At 40.1% G+C, this 19,212-nt stretch overlaps 2 protein-coding genes across 9 annotated transcripts in view; one reads left to right on the top strand and one right to left on the bottom strand.

The window, feature by feature from the left end:
• rtf2 (replication termination factor 2) overlaps nt 1-19,212 on the top strand; it is a 187,693-nt gene that overhangs the window by 34,950 nt on the left and 133,531 nt on the right. The window lies entirely within an intron of this gene.
• The window catches only part of gcnt7 (glucosaminyl (N-acetyl) transferase family member 7), a 44,287-nt gene that overhangs the window by 3,569 nt on the left and 21,506 nt on the right, over nt 1-19,212 (bottom strand). For 3 of the 8 annotated variants that reach the window (XM_080205128.1, XM_080205131.1, XM_080205130.1), the window contains exons 4-5: nt 15,210-15,305; nt 7,568-9,877 (exon numbers count right to left, since the gene is read on the bottom strand). In XM_080205128.1, the coding sequence (XP_080061254.1) occupies nt 9,681-9,877; nt 15,210-15,305 (293 nt within the window). In that variant the 3' untranslated portion in view covers nt 7,568-9,680. The other 5 variants (XM_080205129.1, XM_080205132.1, XM_080205135.1 and 2 more) reach the window with 4 other exon arrangements.

Raw genomic sequence — 19,212 nt, 5'->3', positions numbered from 1 at the left:
TTTCACTGTAACTGTATTGCAGTGTTAATGCAAGAAGTATTAAAAAAAAACTTTACAGAAAGGATCAAATTGCTGGCCTTGAATTTTTCGGTGTTGAAAATCTGTTATCCTGACCTTTGCGTTGTATTTTACAGTCATTATTGGACTTTGTTTTAAATGTTTCAGCACCATCTGTGTCATTGTGTGGATTTATATGTGGCATGTATTGCTCCAGGGCTGTGTCATGCAGCTTGCACAATAAGAAGCATCACAACACCAGGTTAAAGTCCAACAGGTTTATTTGGTAGCACAAGCCACAAGATTCCAGAGTGCTGCTCCTTCATCAGGTGAGTGGGAGTCATGTTCATAAACAGGGCATATAAAGACACAAACTCAATTTATAAAATAATGGCTGGAATGCAAATCTTTACAGGTAATCAAGTCTTAAAGGTACAAACAATGTGAGTGGAGAGAGGGTTAAGCACAGGTTAAAGAGATGTGTATTGTCTTCAGCCAGGACAGTTAGTGAGATTTTGCAAGCCCAGGCAAGCCGTGGGAGTTGCAGATAGTGTGACATGAACCCAAGATGCCGGTTGAGGCCATCCTCGTGTGCGGATTTGTGAAGACCGAAGATCAGACACTGAATACCCATGACTGCTGAAGTGTTCCCCAACAGGAAGAGAACACTCCTTCCTGGTGATTGTTGAATGGTGTTCATTTATCCGTTGTCATAACGTTTACATGGTCTCCCCAATGTACTGTACACGCAAATTAAGTTTTTATGTCTTTATATGCCCTGTTTGTGAACACAACTCCCACTCACCTGATGAAGGCGCAGTGCTCTGAAAGCTTGCGGCTTTTGCTACCAAATAAACCTGTTGGACTTTAACCTGGTGTTGTGAGACTCCTTGCTGTCCTTACCCAAGTCCAACATCGGCACCTCCACATCCTGCCGCTTGTACAGTTCTCTGTGCAAATGTAGCAGGATTCCATCTCAAAAATTTCAGAATAGGCCTGAAGCATTAGATTCCCTGAGCTGTTGCAAAGTCAAACTCCTGTGAATCACTGCGAGCAGTTGCCTATATTTCAGAACCTAATGCTAAAATACAATACGCCAACTTGTAGCATTATGACTCATCCAAAGATTAATTCAGTTATATTGCCAAAATTGCTTTTATTAAAACAGTTCCATATACAGCAAGTGTAGACTTCTCTGAGTGGATGCAATAGCTCATCATCTATATTTGGATAGAAGGGCAAGTAAACGTCCCAAGGGTCTTGTGATTTGAGAAGGCAGCAGCGAAGGCTGACATAATTGTGCAGTTTAAAAGTATAGTTATTCTTGTAACAATTTGTTGTATTTCTTATTTATTTCAATACATTAAAACAATTCAATGAAATATCAGATTCCTGTCAGAAATATATGATAGCCAGTCGTGCTGCACCTTTGCATCAAAGAAACTTTTTCGCTACCTGTTCTCCTATTAGCCATTACCGATGATCAACGCCCTATCACTGGAATTCTATACAAAACAGTCCAATATTTTTATTAATATCATTTTCCAAGATTGTACAGTAACATAACTCCCTGCTGCTCATTTTGTATTCATTAAGTGCCTTGCTTATGCTCAGGAATTAATTACTTCTTGATGTGTAGTTACTAGTTTATGTAAGCAAATTATGACAACCAATTTGTTCACAGAAAGGTCCCACATCAATAACATAATAGATCATTTAATCTATTTTGGTAATGTTGGTTGAGGGACAACTTGTGGCTTGATCCTGGAGAATACTCTCCGTCTTCTGTCAGTGATATATAAATAATTTATATTACTAACATTTGGGATAAACAGGAAGAGGGCATTGATTACTTAAATACAAAGAAAGCTGTCTCGGGCACAGGGTTTGGTTAGGGAGGCAGCAGACATTTGTGATATTGTATTTTGTAAATAAAGTGGGTATTAAATAAAAGATTGGTGTCTGGTTCCCTACTTCACCATCTGCATTCAGAATGAATTAACATGGTAGTAGGGGACGGTTGCCTGAAGTTGAAGATGGGAAGCTAAGAATTGTTTTTTAGATAGTAGATTGTAATCTGAGTTATAGTTTCTGGCTGAAAGCAAGAGTAAATTATCAGGGTATGATTGCTCACCCCGATGTTCATGACATTCAGATTCAGGGAGCAATTAAAAACTGAAGTGCATGTGTGGGTATGACATATCTTTACTACAGAGAAGACAGAGGTATGGCTTTGCATTGTCACTTTACAAAAGGAAAATCAGAAGCATGTGTTTTGTGAGCTGGATACTGATGAAGGTTTGGACTTTCTATTCTGGATGAAATTTACAAGAAGGATGATCTGATAGGAGCCTACAAGCCATGGCCAGACTTTGATAGATTTGGAAAGATGTGGTAGTAGTCAAGAAAGATGCCAAGATGTATGGCCTCTGTTTCCACCAAGGTTTAAACAGAGGCCATAGCTTAATTGGATTATACAATAGAACAAACACTATAGAGCAATCTGGCAACACTACTAGAAAAAATCCTGAGACGGGGAACTTCTGATGGCTCTCAGCATTAGAAGATAAATTAATAACAGGCAAACGATGTAGAAGGGAAGCTGTGGACACAAAATATGGTATCTCGCGGTTAGGTCTGTCTTGCTAAAAGTAGGCTGCACTCGACTGAAAGCAAATGCAGCAATGTTCTGTTGGTACCACATTGGAAACTCTCTCAGAAACACAAGAACTAGGAGCAGGAGTAGACCATTCTTGGTTTGCACTGCTGTTTGGTGAAAGCATGGCTATTTCAACTCTGGCCTCAATTTCACTTTCCATGACTGCCCCTTTCCTTCATTCCCTTGTTGGTCAAAAATATATGTAACTCACCCTTGAATATATTCAATGATCCAACCTTCACTGCTCCCTTGAAGATAATTCTATAGACTGACAATTCTTAAAGCAAACTTCTTATTTCAGTCTAAAATTGGGACCCCTCATTTTTAAAGTAGATCTCGACATTCAGCATCCAGTCTATCAAGTCTACTTAGGATCTTGTGGTTCAATAAGATCACCTCTCGTTCTTCTAAATACCAGTTGGTATAAGCCAAACCTGTTCAATCTTTCTCCATAAACCCCTCTATCCCAGGAAATAGTCAGGTGAACCTTCTTTGCACAGCTTTGAATAGAATTATATCCTTCCTTGGGTAAGGAGACCAAAACTATCTGTTTTGGTGGGATTTGAACCCAGGTTCCCAAAGCTTTACTCGCGGCCTCTGGATTACTAGTCCAGATGTGGCCTCAGTGAAGTTATGTACAGCTGCAGCAACTTTTCCCAACTTTCTGTACTTGATTCCCCTTGCAATAAATGCCACCAGACGTACGAATCACTTGCTGAACCTGCGTACTAATTTCTTGTAATTTATGTAGCAGGACACCTAGATCCCTGTATTGTAGAATTCTTTAGTCTGTCGCCATTAAATGCTTTTTTATTCTTCCTATCACAGTGGATAGGTTTACTTTTTCTCACATTATGCTCCATCTGCCAAATCTTATGTGAAAAATTAATATGGATCGGAAATATTTGAGGCCCAGGACTCATCCTCCACTAACAGCTTGTCACCTGTAAATGGCTCATTTATGCCTACCTTCTGCTTCCTGTTAGCTAACCAATGCTCTGTCCATGCTTAAATGTTACTGCTTGGACAAGAGCTCTGATTTTATGAAGTAACCATTGATGTGATATCGGATGCCTATTGAGAATTAAAGAACGTAACATCTTTAGGCTTCTTTTATCCACCCTGCCGGTTATTTCCTCAAAGAACTCAAATAAGTTAGCCAAACATAATTTCCCTTTCACAAAACCATGTTGACTTTGTCTGATTGTGTGGTGATTTCCTGAATATCCTACTATTACTCCTTAATAGATTCAAGTATTTTCTCCATGAAAGGCTACCTGGCCTATAATTTGCTGTTTTCTGCCTCCCTCCTTTCTTGAATAGAGGCGTCATCTTTACAATGTACCAACCTGCTGTGAACTTTCCAGTTTCAAAGGGATTTTGGAAGATCACAAGCAATGCACGTACTATCTCTTTTTAAGACCCTAGGATGTAAGTCATTGGGTCCAGATCTTGGCAGCCTTTAGTTTTAATAGTTCTGTTAGCGTCTTTACCCTAATGATTATTGTTTTCCCTTTTACCTCTTGATGTTCAGGTGTTCTCGGGATACTTTTGTGCCTTCCACAGTGAAGACTGACAAAAAAAATACTTTTACTTCCGTCACTTCCTTGTTTCCTATTATTAATTCCCCACCCTCACCCTTTTGGGGATCAATGCTCACTGTAGCTATTCTGTTCCTCTAAATATTAGAAAATCTTATTTGATAAAACGTTTCTAGCTAGCTTTCTCTCATACTCGTCGTTGGCCTCTGGTATAGTACCGGAAGATTGGAGGTTAGCGAATGTTGTCCCATTGTTTAAGAAGGGGAACAGAGACTTCCCCGGGAATTATAGACCGGTGAGTCTCACTTCTGTTGTGGGCAAGGTTTTAGAAAAAATTATTAGGGATAGGATTTATAGTTATTTGGAGAGTAATGAATTGATTGGAGATAGCATGGTTTTGTAGCGGGTAGGTCGTGCCTTACTAACCTTATTGAGTTTTTTGAAAAAGTGACCAAAGAGGTGGATGGGGCTAAGGCAGTTGACGTGGTATATATGGAGTTTAGTAAGGCATTTGATAAGGTTCACCATGGTAGGCTTCTGCAGAAAATGCAGATGTATGGGATTGAGGGTAATTTAGGAAATTGGATCAGGAATTGGCTAGCAGATAGGAGACAGAGGGTGGTGGTTGATGGTAAATATTCGTCATGGAGTTCGGTTACGAGTGGTGTGCCTCAGGGATCTGTTTTGGGGCCACTGCTGTTTGTAATTTTTATTAATGATCTGGATGAGGGTATAGTTGGGTGGATTAGTAAGTTTGCTGATGACACCAAAGTCGGAGGTGTGGTAGATTGTGAGGAAGGGTATGTTCTATATACCCCAAATTCTGTCTTTTTTGGCATTCTTTGCAACTTTCTAAAACCTATCAAGCTGCTGCTTACTGCTAATCTTTACAATATTGTATGTTTTTTTTCATTCTATTTGCTATTATCCTTAACTTGATCAGCCATGGATGATGCATCCTTCTCACAAACTCTTTCCTTCTTTCTCTCTTGCAGCTTTGTGATCCCTGTCAATTATTTTCTATGGCTAGGTTCTGTGGAATTTGAGCAAGTGTTGTGATTAAAGGCGAATCTGGGATGAAGGTCAGACTTCTGGACCTCAGCATATTTAGGCTTAAAGATTAAGTAGAAATGAACTGGAGTGACTTGAATCTATCTAGAAAGTGTTACTCTATTCTGATAAATCATGTTAGGTCATCATAAAAACATGATGTCGCATATCAAGATAAGGACAATAAAGGAACTTGATTAGACAGTCGATCAGACTGTGCCCTCAGAAAGGAACAGATGCCAATGTGTTAAAACTAAGTGTTATCATGCTGCAATTGCGGACTTTAGGTGGGTAAATAAAACATCATAAAGCTTAAGTACTCCAGTTTTCAGCCTTGGTTACCCCAAAGGACATGAATTATTCCTTTTTAGTGATGTCTTTCAGATGGGTATTCAAATCCAGTTGCTTATATAATATTATTGGTGGATGAAATTGGATAATGTTGCCCCTTGGCTTGGAAAGGTCAATAAATAAAAATTATGATTAACTGTATTTTAACTGTGAAAACAGTAGTCCTTGTAGTAGCAATTGATATTGGATTTTACTCATGAAATATTTTAGGGAAAATTCTGTGAAAGGGTTGTTCTGCGAATAGTTTGTCTGTTGTATGTTATATAGATAATAGCACAAGAGGATGTTACAAAGGAAAAAAAACTCCAAAATAAAATGGGTCAATACAAGTCATCATGTTGGACTGCTTTACAAAAGTATTGATTGATTGCACAGAAACTGTTGGAGGTTTTAGAAGAGAGAAGTTTTCTATTACAGTGTATGGAACACGGAAAATCATTTTTTCATTTTCTTTGATATGTTTTGAAATATTGTTTGCATGTTAAAGAACAAAGGACAATACTGCACAGGAACAGGCCTTTTGGGCCACCAAGCCTGTGCCGATACATGGTTTCTATCCTTCTGTTTGCCTACCTGTGTTCATATGTCCATCAAGATACGCCTGCTAATGTGTCTGCATCCACCACCGCCACTGGCAGTGTGCTCCAGGCACTCACCATCCTCTGTGTGAAAAATCTTTCCCACATGTCTCCTCTAAATTTATCCCGCTCACCTTAAACTTATGGGTTCTTGTAGTTGACCATTCCTGCATGGGGAAAAAAAAGCATCTGACTATCCACCCTATCTATGCCTCTCATAATTATGTAGACCTCTGTCAGGTTGTGAAGTTTTGAAAAAGAAGAAAATTTGTTAATAGTGAGTAATTTTATTTACGTTATGGACAAACAATTAAAGGGCATTGATTCCTGTAAGTACTTGGAATATGTGTAAAGAGATACTGAGATACTTGTAGTAAATTGGGTGTTGGTTGAAGATGAACACAAAATAGAAGCAGGAGTAGGCCATAGGGCTCTTCAAACCTGTCCCTGCCATTCAATATGATCATGGCTGATCTATGTCAACCTCAGCTTCTTTTCTGTGCTATTTCCCCATTGCTCTCTATTCCTTGATCGAACAAATCTTGATCCAACACCATTTTGAATATTCAGCCTCTACTACCCTTTGGATCAAAGAATTCCAGAGATTCACCACCCTCCGGGAGAAAGAATTTCTGCACATTTCAGTTTTAAATGACTGGCCCTTTATCTTGTAGCCATGCCCCTTTGTTTGAGACTGTCCCACTATGAAAACATCTCACCGTCTACCCTGTCGTTACACCTCAGAGTCACATATGTTTAAATAAGGTCACAGCCTCACTCTTCTAAATGGTAAGAAATAAAGACCCTGACTATTTAGTCTTTCTTGATAGGACAGCACTCTCATCCTAGGAATTAGCCTGCTGAATCTCCTTTGGACTGCCTCCAATGTTACTATATCTTTTTTAAGCTAAGGGGACCGAAACCGTATGCAGTGTTCCAGGTGAGGCCTCACCAGCACCCTGTACAATTGCAACAAAACCTCCCTATTTTTAACCTCCAACCCCTTTGCAATAAAGGCCAAAATGCCATTTGTTGCCTTAACTACTTGTTGGACGTACCTGCCAGCTTTTTGTGAATTTGAGAGACAGACATTTGTAATGTTGCATTCTGTAAATAAATCTAGTAGTAAGTATAAGATTGGTTCATACCTGTCTTCAGAATGTACTAACATCTTCCTACAAAAAAAAGCATACTCTTGACAGCACTTATTGTCAACCTAGATTTTAAGCTCAAATCCTATAACAATCTACAGTCTCCCAATTTAGAGATCAAAGTGTTACCAATGAAGTAAACTGCACTAGGCATGAAATTAGAGAATGCTGGAATCCCTGATAGTGTTGGATTATGGATGGAAGAGGGATAGGGGGATAACCTATTCTCCTCATCTCTTGCTTGTCAGAAAAAGGATGTGTGTTTTAGAAGCAGTGTCTTGAACCTTTTAATATTGCAGCTTTTAATAATAGACAGGAAACAGGCTTTAAATCAGAAAAAAAGATGGTGTTTATTCGTACACCATCACAATGTAAAAGCAACAGAAATACTCACTTCGTCCTGCACACAGACACACACAAAAAGCAATGGATTTTGGAGAATGAAACATATAGCTAAATTATTATCAGATTAACAAGGATAAAATCACATGTTTAAATAGTTCCTTGTGATGAACATGTTGCAGAAATGAATAGATTCTCTCATTCTTTGGAGATGAATAGAAGTTGGAAATCTCTTATTCCAGATGAGGTTATGGCAGAATTTCTGTAGAGGTGAAAATAAATTTGTCTCTCCACACTGCCTGGGTTGACTGGTTGTTAGGCAGGGTGTTGTTCTGATTGGAGGAATGGTACCTCTTGGCCTAATGGTTTCCAGACTGATCTCTCTCCCTGGTTCCTGGAGTAATAAAATTGATTTATCTGCAGTCAGTTTTGATCATGTACTTCTATTGTTCACACAAATGACTTGATGTTCAAAGCCATTGATACAGCTTGAGAATTTAATGACAGCTGTTCACACCTGCTTCTGAGAAACTGGTTCTGTGCCCCTCTCTTTAAGGGTTGAGCTTGCAGACACTGCATCTGTGAGCTGTTGACTTTGTGTTCGGTAAATACACTGATATTGGGCTGTAAATTCCACAAGTGGTTTAATCTCTAGCATCCCTATCCAAGGGAGGGCACTCCATCCACTGTCATTTACATTAAGTACTTTCCATACACCTGATGCACTTCTTTGTGTTGAAATGACAAGTCACCTGCCTTCTGGCTGCCATTTTTGCAGCATTGTCCACTTTGTAAAGTCAATTTCAGAAGGTCCATATAGGTGAAGTTGTTATCTTGAAAGATGGGGATATGCCATTCTTGCTTGACATGACAATAGAATATTTTATTGTACAGTGAATTATCCTCTTTTGACCTTATCTACTCTGCATGCATTTAACAACATATAGATTATTATCAGTAATGCAATTAAATTTAATTGTCCAACTTATAAATTTGATAATTTTATTAAATGAGTACATGTATATATTAACACATGATGCAGCATATATATTTTTGAAAATTGTATTTCTAAGTTTGCTTGTGCATGGGGATCATCTTAAATAATAGTGCAAAAAACTTACTCTTTCCAGAGTAATTTGAGATAGACCAGTACTTTTCTGTTTTTTAATGGAGTGATCCTAACCACCAATCTTATGCTTATTTCTAATACGTAGATGATCTGTCAGCTGTGTGTAAGGATATCTTTACACACTTTCGTATGCTCCATTCAGCACTCAAATTCAGTTGTGAAATAAGCATTCTGACTTGCTTCCTTTTCTCGATGTGCTAACTGAGAAATCAGTGAATGAATTTTTCAGTACTGAAGGTGAGTTCAGTATGTGTGCTGAGATTCATCTAGCTCCACGCACCATAAGATTGGCCTTACCAGCAATCTTGTAAGTAAGGCCTTAGCATTTGCTCACTTTGCAAGCTTGAAGTAGAGATGGAGTGCATGACGACTATTCTGTGGCACAATAACTATCTTAATCAGATCATTTTTTTCGCATGTATCATGCAAACTTGCAAAGGCTGCCATTTTTGGACAGGAAAAGTGCCTATCCATCTCAAATTACTCTGGAAAGGCAAAAGTATCTCCAAAATCTGAACAATGTGTTAAACAAGCTGTTTCATGCTGCTACTATGCAGTGGCTATGTGAATGGTATTTGTCACCAACAACAGTGCAGTAATGGTCCTAAGTAGCATGCACGTTTTGTGGATATGTATTCTGCATGCATTTCATACAGATTAATGAGTTAACAGTTCACTCACTCATTCATGCACTTGCATTAATCTTCACGATACACATGAACACAAACAGCTGCCTTCCAAAATGATTTACACCTAAAAACTATGTGTGGATGAGCAGAGAATATGTTGCAGAATACCCCTGAGAATAACTTCCAGTTGCAGTACTTGCTTTTGGAACACTCTCCCTCCTTGTTTAAATCCTCATCTTCATTCAAAACGTTCTTAGTCCTCGAGGTACCAGTGCGGCTGTATAGTTGCTGAGGTTTGATTAAGTACGCGATTCCTATGCCAGTGCTCCATACACTTAATGGTCAGAGGAGCCGTTGACACTTCAAATTTATTGGCAAACATATCTGGTTGTGTAGTAATCCATTTTAGATCTCTGAGGCCATACACACAGATATCGTGGGCAAAATGTCCTGAGAAACAAAGACATCCTTTATTAAAGTGCTGACACCACAGCAAGGCTGATGATCTGAGACTGGTAGCTCAAGCATTGGTTTAAACAATGTGGTATCTTATTGCTATCTGCAGTTTTCTTTCGTGGGAGAAAACCTTGCAATAAAGTTCCTTTCCCAAAGTTAAAGTTTAAGTATTCTAAGATGTGTCCACATGAAAACATATACATTTATACTCTAGATTCAGTGCCGTACTTTATGAAGTACTTCATGCAATATGAAGCCATGCAGTGAAAGACAACTTAAGTCAGAGAATCTTGTACCGTCTTATTTTGGATTGGATCACAACTTCAGAGCTTATTCTGTAAATTTAGTTTGCTAACATGAGAAGCACTTCAAAGAAAGGTTGAACAAACTTGGACTGTTTTCATTGAAGCATCAGAGGATGAGGGGGTGCCTGATAGAGGTTTACAAGATTATGGCAGTCTTGGATAGAATGGATAGTTAGAATCTTTTTCCCAGGGTCAAAGGGTTATATACCTGGGGGCATAGGTGAGAGTGAGAGGGGGAAATTTCAAGAGATGTAAGGGGCAGGTTTTTCGCATGGAGTGTGATGAATGCCTGGAAAGCTCTGCTGAAAGAGGTGGTGGAAGAAATTCTACAGTAGTGATCACGAGGCATCTGGATAGATACATGAACAGGCAGAGAATAGAGAGATATGGACCACTTAGAGGCAAGAAAATATTAAATTAGAGAGGCATCTGTGTCAGCACAGACTTGCTGAGCCGAAGGGCCTTTTCCTGTGCTGTACTGTTCTTCTTTGTTCACTTTCCCATGATGCTTCAGTTGAAATATAAACATGCCTGTCCTTTTACAAATGTTATCATAACTTGTTTCTTGTACCGCTTTGTCTCGTACCCAAAGGGGCAGTGCTTGACCTAAGGATATTAAAGATATAAACGACAGTTTGAAACTAAATGAGAAATAATTGGATGCTTATGTGCCTTATGATATTCAGTGTGTGTACATCATGATAAGAGGCAAGCATTTCTATTTCTTCAAAGTAGAATAGGAATAAGTAGCTGTCCTTTATTTGTTATTCGATTTGTCTGATATTTAATCTTCAGTCTCGCAGTAAGGTGGCACAGTGGTTAGCACTGCTACCTCACAGCATTAGAGAACTGTGTTTGACTCCTAGCCTGGGTCACTGTGTGGAGCCTGCACGTTCTCTCTCTGTTTGTGTGGGTTTCCTTTGGGTGCTCAGGTTCCCTCCCAGAGTCTGGTTAGATGCATTGGCCATGCTAAATTCTCCCTCACTGTACCCGAACAGGTGCTGGAGTGTGGCGACTAGGGGATTTTCACAGTAACTTCATTGCAGTGTTAATATAAGCCTACTTGTGCCAATAGTAAATAAACTTAAAAGTTGCTCTTCCAGTGCATTTCCATTGGCTTAGCAGGTACAGTACTTAGGTCCATAAAATATTTACAGAATTGTTTTCCAGCATTGACCTATGGTATGTTGAGCCAGGACACTATTAGAGTCAAGTTGAAATGCTGTGTCTTTATCTTAGGAGACTGAGAAATATAAAGAACAAAGAACAGTACAGCACAGGAAACAGGCCCTTCGGCCCTCCAAGCCTGTGCCGCTCATTGGTCCAACTAGACCATTCGTTTGTATCCTCCATTCCCAGTCTGCTCATGTTACTATCCAGTTAAGTCTTAAATGATGCCAGCGTGTCTGCCTCCACCACCCTACTTGGCAGTGCATTCCAGGCCCCCACCACCCTCTGTGTAGACAAAAAAAGTCCCTCTGATATCCGAGTTATACCTCGCCCCTCTCACCTTGAGCCCATGACCCCTTGTGATCGTCACCTCCGACCAGGGAAAAAGCTTCCCACTGTTAACTCTATCTATACCCTTTATAATTTTGTACACCTCTATTAGGTCTCCCCTCATTCTCTGTCTTTCCAGGGAGAACAACCCCAGTTTACTCAATCTCTCCTCATAGCTAAGACCCTCCATACCAGGCAACATCCTGGTAAACCACCTCTGCACTCTCTCCAAAGCCTCCACTTCCTTCTGGTAGTGCGGCGACCAGAACTGGATGCAGTGCTCCAAATGTGGCCTAACCAGCACTCTATACAGCTGCAACATCAGACTCCAGCTTTTATACTCTATGCCCCGTCCTATAAAGGCAAGCATACCATATGCCGCCTTCACCACTATATTGGTACATCTGTTTGGCTGTGACAATGCATAATCAAATCGTCTGCCAATATGTAGGACAATGATCTATAAATTAAGGGTTAACCTGGGACTGAATACAGTATTGCCCACTGCTGATGTAAGAAAGCACCTGACCTAGAGCTTAGGTCAGCAGTGTAGAACTAGGATATGCCATGGAGCATGGGATCCTTTCCATAATTGAACATTCTATTGTAAATATGTACATATTTCCTGCAGAGACAGCCTTGAGAATACAGGCAGCCGTTTGAAATAAAAATGACCCGCACAGACATTCTTAAAACAGTAGTTGCAGGAAGGAAATGGTAAGTGGCCATGGATTGGGAATTTAAAGTTGCGGATCATTTTGGCTGAAGTGAGGGTGAAAGTGAGCTTGAGGTTGGGGGTTTTGGCGCAGCAAATGTAACCACAACTGAACAGCAGCTGGTCTCAGTCAAAAGAAATCCAGGTAAACAGCTTTCTATACTCCTTTGGTAAACTTGCTGACCAGATAACTCTAAGCATTAACAGCTTTTTACAGATACTTTAATCTTCAGGCTGAAGAGAATGCATAGCTTGAAGAAAAGACCCCCAGCAAAATAGAGAAAAGACGACATTCAAATGTACCACGTGAGGGTGCCAGAGAGACCAGCCAGAATTGCAGCCGGTTCATGAAAAGCTGGAGACAGTGACCCCAGCAATGACAAACCTACTTGGGCGCGAGAAGGCAAGTTGAACAAGACAGTAACCAACTGTAAGCGCAGCATCCTGCCCCGCAGCATCAGATTCAAACTCAGTTCATCCCCCTTCAGCAACACGATGAAATACAGAACACCTTGAGTGACAAATGACAGAACAAGCTCAACGAACCTCTGCTAAATTACATAAAAGACTCAAAATGAAGTATCTCTCAACAAAAAGGAAAACCTGTTGAAGGACCTTCGCTGCAAGGATACCTCAGGTCCAAGTTTGTCCCCTGGGAACGTTACAAAATGAGAGAAGATGAGTTTACTACCGCAGTTTTCATAGTAGACTCAGGAATGTTCACTATTCTGGAAAGAACTCAAGAGGAACAACAATGAGACTGAAGAAAACAGTTGCATGTCTGCAAGAAACAACATTACATTTGCAAAGTGATCTGTGAGCAACTGAAGACCAAAAACATAGAATGGCAGGTGAGGGTTGACTTTCGAATCCTCACAATGCAGAAGGAGGCTGTTCGGCCCATCAAGTTGGCACCAACTCTTTGACAGAGAATCCTTCCCAAGCTCTCTCTCCTGCCCTATTCCTGTAACCCCAAACATTTTCCACGGCTTATTCTAACCTCTGCTTCTTGGAGCAATTTAGCATGGCCTGCTTATCTTTGCACTGTGGGAGGAATCCGGAGCACCCTGGTGCAATCCACACAGACACGGGGATTACATGCAAACTCCACCCAGTTACCCAAGGCCAGAATTGAACACAAGTCCCTGGTGCTATGAGGCGACTGTGCTACTGTGCCACTGTTTCCCTGCCCCCTGCCTGCACCCCCACCCCCCACCTGTCTGTCAATCTACCTTGTACACAATTTCTCCCCATCAGGGAATTGGACCCCAGTCTCCCGGGTGATAGGCAGGAATAATAATCACTATACTAACAAGGTACTACTATTCTCATTAAAGAACATGAGCTCTTGCAAAACCAACTGGCAGATGAGTATTCACACAATGTGCTATTGGAAGTTGCTTAGAGGAACGATGCTTTGCTAAGGAAGCCTTGATCATTGGAAAGAACATTTCTTGGGACAGAAACCAGCCCTCTGTCATATTCCAGCTGGAATGGCCCAAAGGCTTAGCCACAAACTCACATTTGTTTATAACTGCCTTCCTGTTCACCACACAGATCTGTTCTCCCTTTCAAGAGCCAGACCATCCCACAGGGAGGAGGTTACCACAGCACTCCTGGCCAGAGCCAAAATGACTTCCAGCTGAGCCTCTGCCTTTACCAAAGCACTGGCACAACAACCCAATTGACCAAGCATGGTGTAACACTCACCAGTGGGAAAAGCATGTTGAGCATGCCTGCACTTGGCTTCAACCAGCAATCTACCATAAAGATCAATTGCTCCCAGATCCCACCAATCAGAGGGCAAATGAGATGTGGCAAGAGTGTAAAACCTCCTGAGCTCCTCAGAGACTTGAAGGGAAAACAGAGTTGATGAACTCTCTTAATAGGTGCTGTTAATATTGTAATGTTAATCATGAAGTCATTTAGTTATAGTTGCAACATGGAAGTTGAGTCCAACGTTATGACAAGACCTGAATCAAACTGTAAGTGATGATTGTCATTCTATAACCAGGGAATAAAGATGTGGGGGAAGGTGTAGTAAAGGCCTTGGTACGTAAAAGGAGAGGAGAAATTTGTATGATTTTTGAAAAAAATAATTTTGCTTTGTAGGCTTCAGTTTCCTGACAATGAGGGAAAAGTGAATGACTACAGTCATTGACTTTAGTAAATTCATGAAATAAAATGGCAGAATAAACACCGTCAAGGGGAAGGTAGGGGAGGATGGGAGGGATACCTGTTGAATGAATATCTAATCTTCATTGTAGGCACCAAAATTGGCAGCTTAATTTTTAATGGAAATCTAATTCTGAGTCTTACTGTAATAGCTCAGGAAGACTGACTGGAAAGGAACATAGTTTATTACAGAATATACCACTAGCGTGGTATATGCACACACTAGTCCCTGCCTGGGACAAGTAATTAGCAGGCTCAGTCCTGGGTCTTCCTTAGGAAAAGCTTAGATAATTTCCAGCTGGGCAAGCCATTGCCTGTTAACAGAGGGACTCGTACTGAACGAGCTCCACAGGGAGGTCAATCAATGATTGCCCATGGATCTTGTGGGAGTTATCACACTTCTTCTATTGTAGAAGTTGCTTTTGCATTTTTTGTTGGTGCATTTTAGCTGTTAAATTACAATTCAGCGAAGATGGGGGATTTTAAAAACTGTGCTTGGTATTTTTTATATACAAGTGCACCAAACTTACTCATCTCCACATTCCATGCACGCGCACGCACACCCGCCCGATACAACCCCCTCCCCCACACACATGCAACAAAATAAGATTAAGTGTTCTCTGCTGCTTACCATAACAGTCATCAAGTGAAGGTCCTGCAAAAGGTGCCCATTTTACTGCCCGTATATTGCCTTCCCACGAAACATTTGGAGTTCTGCCAGGCGCATCTGGAAAGAGAAATGAATAATGAAGGATTTTGTTATAAGTTGTCTCATATAAGAATACTTCTAAAATATATTTGCTTCAACATTGGTTAGCACTGCTGCCTCACAGGAGCTCAGATTCAATCCTGGCCTTGGGTCACTGTCTGTGTGGAGTTTGCATGTTCTCTCTGGTTGCGTGAGTTCCCTCCAGGTGCTCTGGTTTCCTGCCACACTCCAAAGATGTGCATGTTAAGTGGATTGGTCATGCTAAATTGCCTCTTAGTGTCAAGGGGATTAGCAGGGTAAATGCATGAGGTTAAGGGGATAGCACCTCAGTGCGTGCTCGATGGGCTGAATGGCCTACTTCTGCACTGTAGAGGTTCTATAATTCTGTGAACAACATGGAAATACATTGTGGGGTAGGGGAGGGGTGTGGATTGTATAAATTGAGGTTAAGTGTTTATCGATAGGGTCAGTCATTAGATAAATACTAGATGCAGGCACGTTTAAAGAGACACTTATTGACACTGGTTGTTGGAGTGGGGGAGTGGTTGTAGAGTTAGAAGTTGTACATTTGTAATGTCATTTTTTGAATACATATTAAAACGTGAAGATTGACTTCTAGTTTCCTTTACCAACTGGCTGTATGATGCTCAATGAGGAACAAAGGATAGTTGTCTAAAGGTAAAGAATGGAAACTAAGAATTTTTTTAAGACAAAAGATTACAATTTGTCAGGGTATGATTACCTGCTGAAGTACTCAATGTCTGAATCTTATGGCCAGTGGGAAAATGAAGTTGATATGTGGACATGGGTGAAGTCTCTACCACAGTGGAATATGGATTGGCATTGTCATCTACCAACAAAAGTAAATACAGAAGGCAAAGGCCTACTGGTTGGTTACAGAGAAAAGGTTGCTGCTTCTGTTAGGTTTCATAGATTAAATTTACTAAAAAGATCTGTTGAATGCCTACCTGAGATTTCAAAAAATGCAAAGCCATTCCATGAAGGGATATATCATAGGCTCCAACAGGCTATATAAAAGATTGTTGAAATTCAATTTGGAGATTCCTTGTTCAGTGCTCACATTTTTGGACTGTGCTAAGGTATCAAATATTGAGAGGCTCCTGGTCTCAGTGGACGCTTGGTTCTTGGAAAGAGACTCAGGAGCAAGTGCATGCAGCTTTGACTATTTTTTCAGGATTTTTTTTTCCCTTTCAGTAGCCTTGATGGCACAATTGGGACATTCCACAGTGATTGCGGCATTTCAAGTCCAGCTACTGATCGCCGTATCAGTTGAAAGGAAAGAGTTACAGGAGGAACAAGAATGACAATACTTTTAGCAGAATCTTATATCACAATAGGTAACAAGATTTGAGCGGTAGTCATGTAGGTGAATGAACCCCAGGACTGCATGGGAAGCAGTCAACAATTGTGACTGAAATATATCATTACACGATGAATCTCCCAAAGCAGAGTTCTCGAAGTCACACAAAATGCAGAGAATTTAGAATAAATTGCACTAATCACAAGGAGCTTTAGTCTGGTGACATGTGTTTGTTGCAGATTCATTTAAATGTGCTGTGTTAGGTAGTGTTGCATTTTGACGGTATGTGTGGAACAGATTGGCTGAAATGTTAGCTAGTTTACTCAGTGGTGAAGGAGTATGAAAGTTCTACTTGTTTCAAGTTTGGACATGACAACACAATAAGGTCTCTAAAAAGTTTGGAGATTCTTTGCAAAATAGCCGGAGTAAGCCACTGTATTATTGTGTACTCTCCAGAAAACACTTTTGCTGTTAAGTAACCCTTCTGTAAGAAAAGGCATGAATGAAGCTGGCCATGGAGCATGATAAAGCAATTGTTTCTGAAAAATCAATGAATTTGTCATTTACCCAATCAGGGTATGATTGCATGCCTTTAACAAAACCTGCTGTTTCTCGTCAGAAGTTAGAAAAGTGTTAATGGCATCAGCTGATACAAAGTTGCACAGACTACTTGCTCACTCTTGTCAAAGATTAAAAATGCTGCCGATGAGGTGGCATTTAATGAGGTATACAAAGCTTATCAAAATTCATGCAAAATAAATACACGAAAGGTAGCCTACATTCCATCACATCCTATTTGTATGTCTTTCATTGGCACATAGTTTTAATAAGATAATTGCCGTAAATCTAAAATTATGGGACAAAGGCAAAAATATTTACACACAGCAACCAGATTTAATCTTTCAGTGGTAACATGGTAAGGATGAAAGGGTGATTGTAGGTAGTCATGGTGAAATGGACAGGGACTGCACTTGGAGAACTGGTTAAGTTCTTATCTGATAATGGAAGGGAATTTGCAAATGATGAGTTTAGAGATATGCGAAGGTATGAACATTGTGGTTGTGAAAGTTCTTTTAGTAGTGGAAGCTGTGAAAGGAATTGGTTGTAGATGAAATGCAGTATCAAACCTTAGCAAATCAAACTTCAAGTTCATGCAAAGAATTTAGTTCAGATGATTGGGAGGTGGAGGAAGGGAGTAATCATCCCTATAAATTGGTCTGTAGGAGGAATTGCAAATTATCTTTTGTGCAAGACCATGGAAAACACTAGTTTGTTCCATTTTACCTGCATGTTTGAATGCTTTACATGCACTCTCTTCTCAGCAGAGGACTTGGAGAAAGTTTGGAGAGCTCTAATTTATGAAACTGTCTGAGTTCTTAATTCTGTGGATATTGCTTATTATAAAAGAGAGGGCTGTAAGGAATGGAAAGGCCCTGGTAAGGCAATAGGGCATGAAGACTGTGGCTTTCCAACATGCTAATTAAAGTATTCCTCACAGTTAGTTAGGAATGATTAGAAATTTCAAAATTAGAGCAATTGATAGAAGGTGATGAGGTGTTTTGTATCTCACATTTTCATGTGTTTTATGATGATTATTCTGAAAAATAGATGATACTGGTAGGGGATGTGATTTTGATACACAGGAACAGTTCTGTCACCAGTTGCCTAAAGTGGGTCCTCAGGTGACATGTTATGGAGGAGCAGTGCTCCACAAGCTTGTAATAGCCAAGTAAACCTGTTGGACTTTAAGCTGGTGTTGTGAGACTTCTCAGTGTTCCAGAAGGGTCCAGTGAATGGGGTGATGTAACTATCGTGAGAGACACACAGGAAAGGTTACTGACAAATTTAAATATTAGTTTAATGTTCAAGATGATGGCCAAATAGATGGCAGAGTGTGGTAAAAGAATGGAAAATAAGAAAGCACAGTTCCAATTCTAACAGTGGGTCTTAGCAAATAGTCGTGTGTTGTAGAGACTGCGACCACCCAAGTGTTGAATTTGTTGTGCACTCGGACAAAATGTTGGTTTTAATGTATTGGAACAAAGAATGATGATGCAGCTCCTTAAAGTCAAGGGTGTTTTAAGGTGAAAGAAAATGTTTAAAAAGTAAATATGGGGAAATATATACGCTTTCTGACCTTGGAGGACCCAAAACCCGAGATTACTCTTTTTATTGAGTGACACTTCTCATGCCAATCTTCCAGATGGATATTTGAGTACAGCTGGTTTTATAATATTTTTGGTAGGTGAAAATTGGAAATGTTGCCCTTTTAGCCTGGGAAGCTAAGAAAATGAAATGGTTTGTTTAGCAGCAGAAATACTGGCTCTTGTGGAAGCAGTGAATATGGGATTTTATTTATCATAGTTTAGGGGAAATGCTATTCAAGGACTGAAAACAGTCTGCCTGTTTGTTGAATGTTATGTAAATAATTGTTTCTTGTCAGGCAGTGTTCATTCACAAAAAGTGTGTGACAAAATTAAAGATTGAGTCTGCTGGCTAGAAACAGAAAAGGAAATCCCGAGATCACTGGATTGATGCATCACAAAAGGAAGACTTGTCTGAAAAGATTATTGAGGTTCAAAAATTGGGGCATTTTGTAATGTG

This window comes from Carcharhinus amblyrhynchos, chromosome 16, assembly GCF_965287045.1.
Source record: "Carcharhinus amblyrhynchos chromosome 16, sCarAmb.v2.hapA, whole genome shotgun sequence".
In the NCBI taxonomy this organism is placed as follows: Eukaryota; Metazoa; Chordata; class Chondrichthyes; order Carcharhiniformes; family Carcharhinidae; genus Carcharhinus; species Carcharhinus amblyrhynchos.
This window is presented reverse-complemented; position numbering and strand designations above follow the sequence as displayed.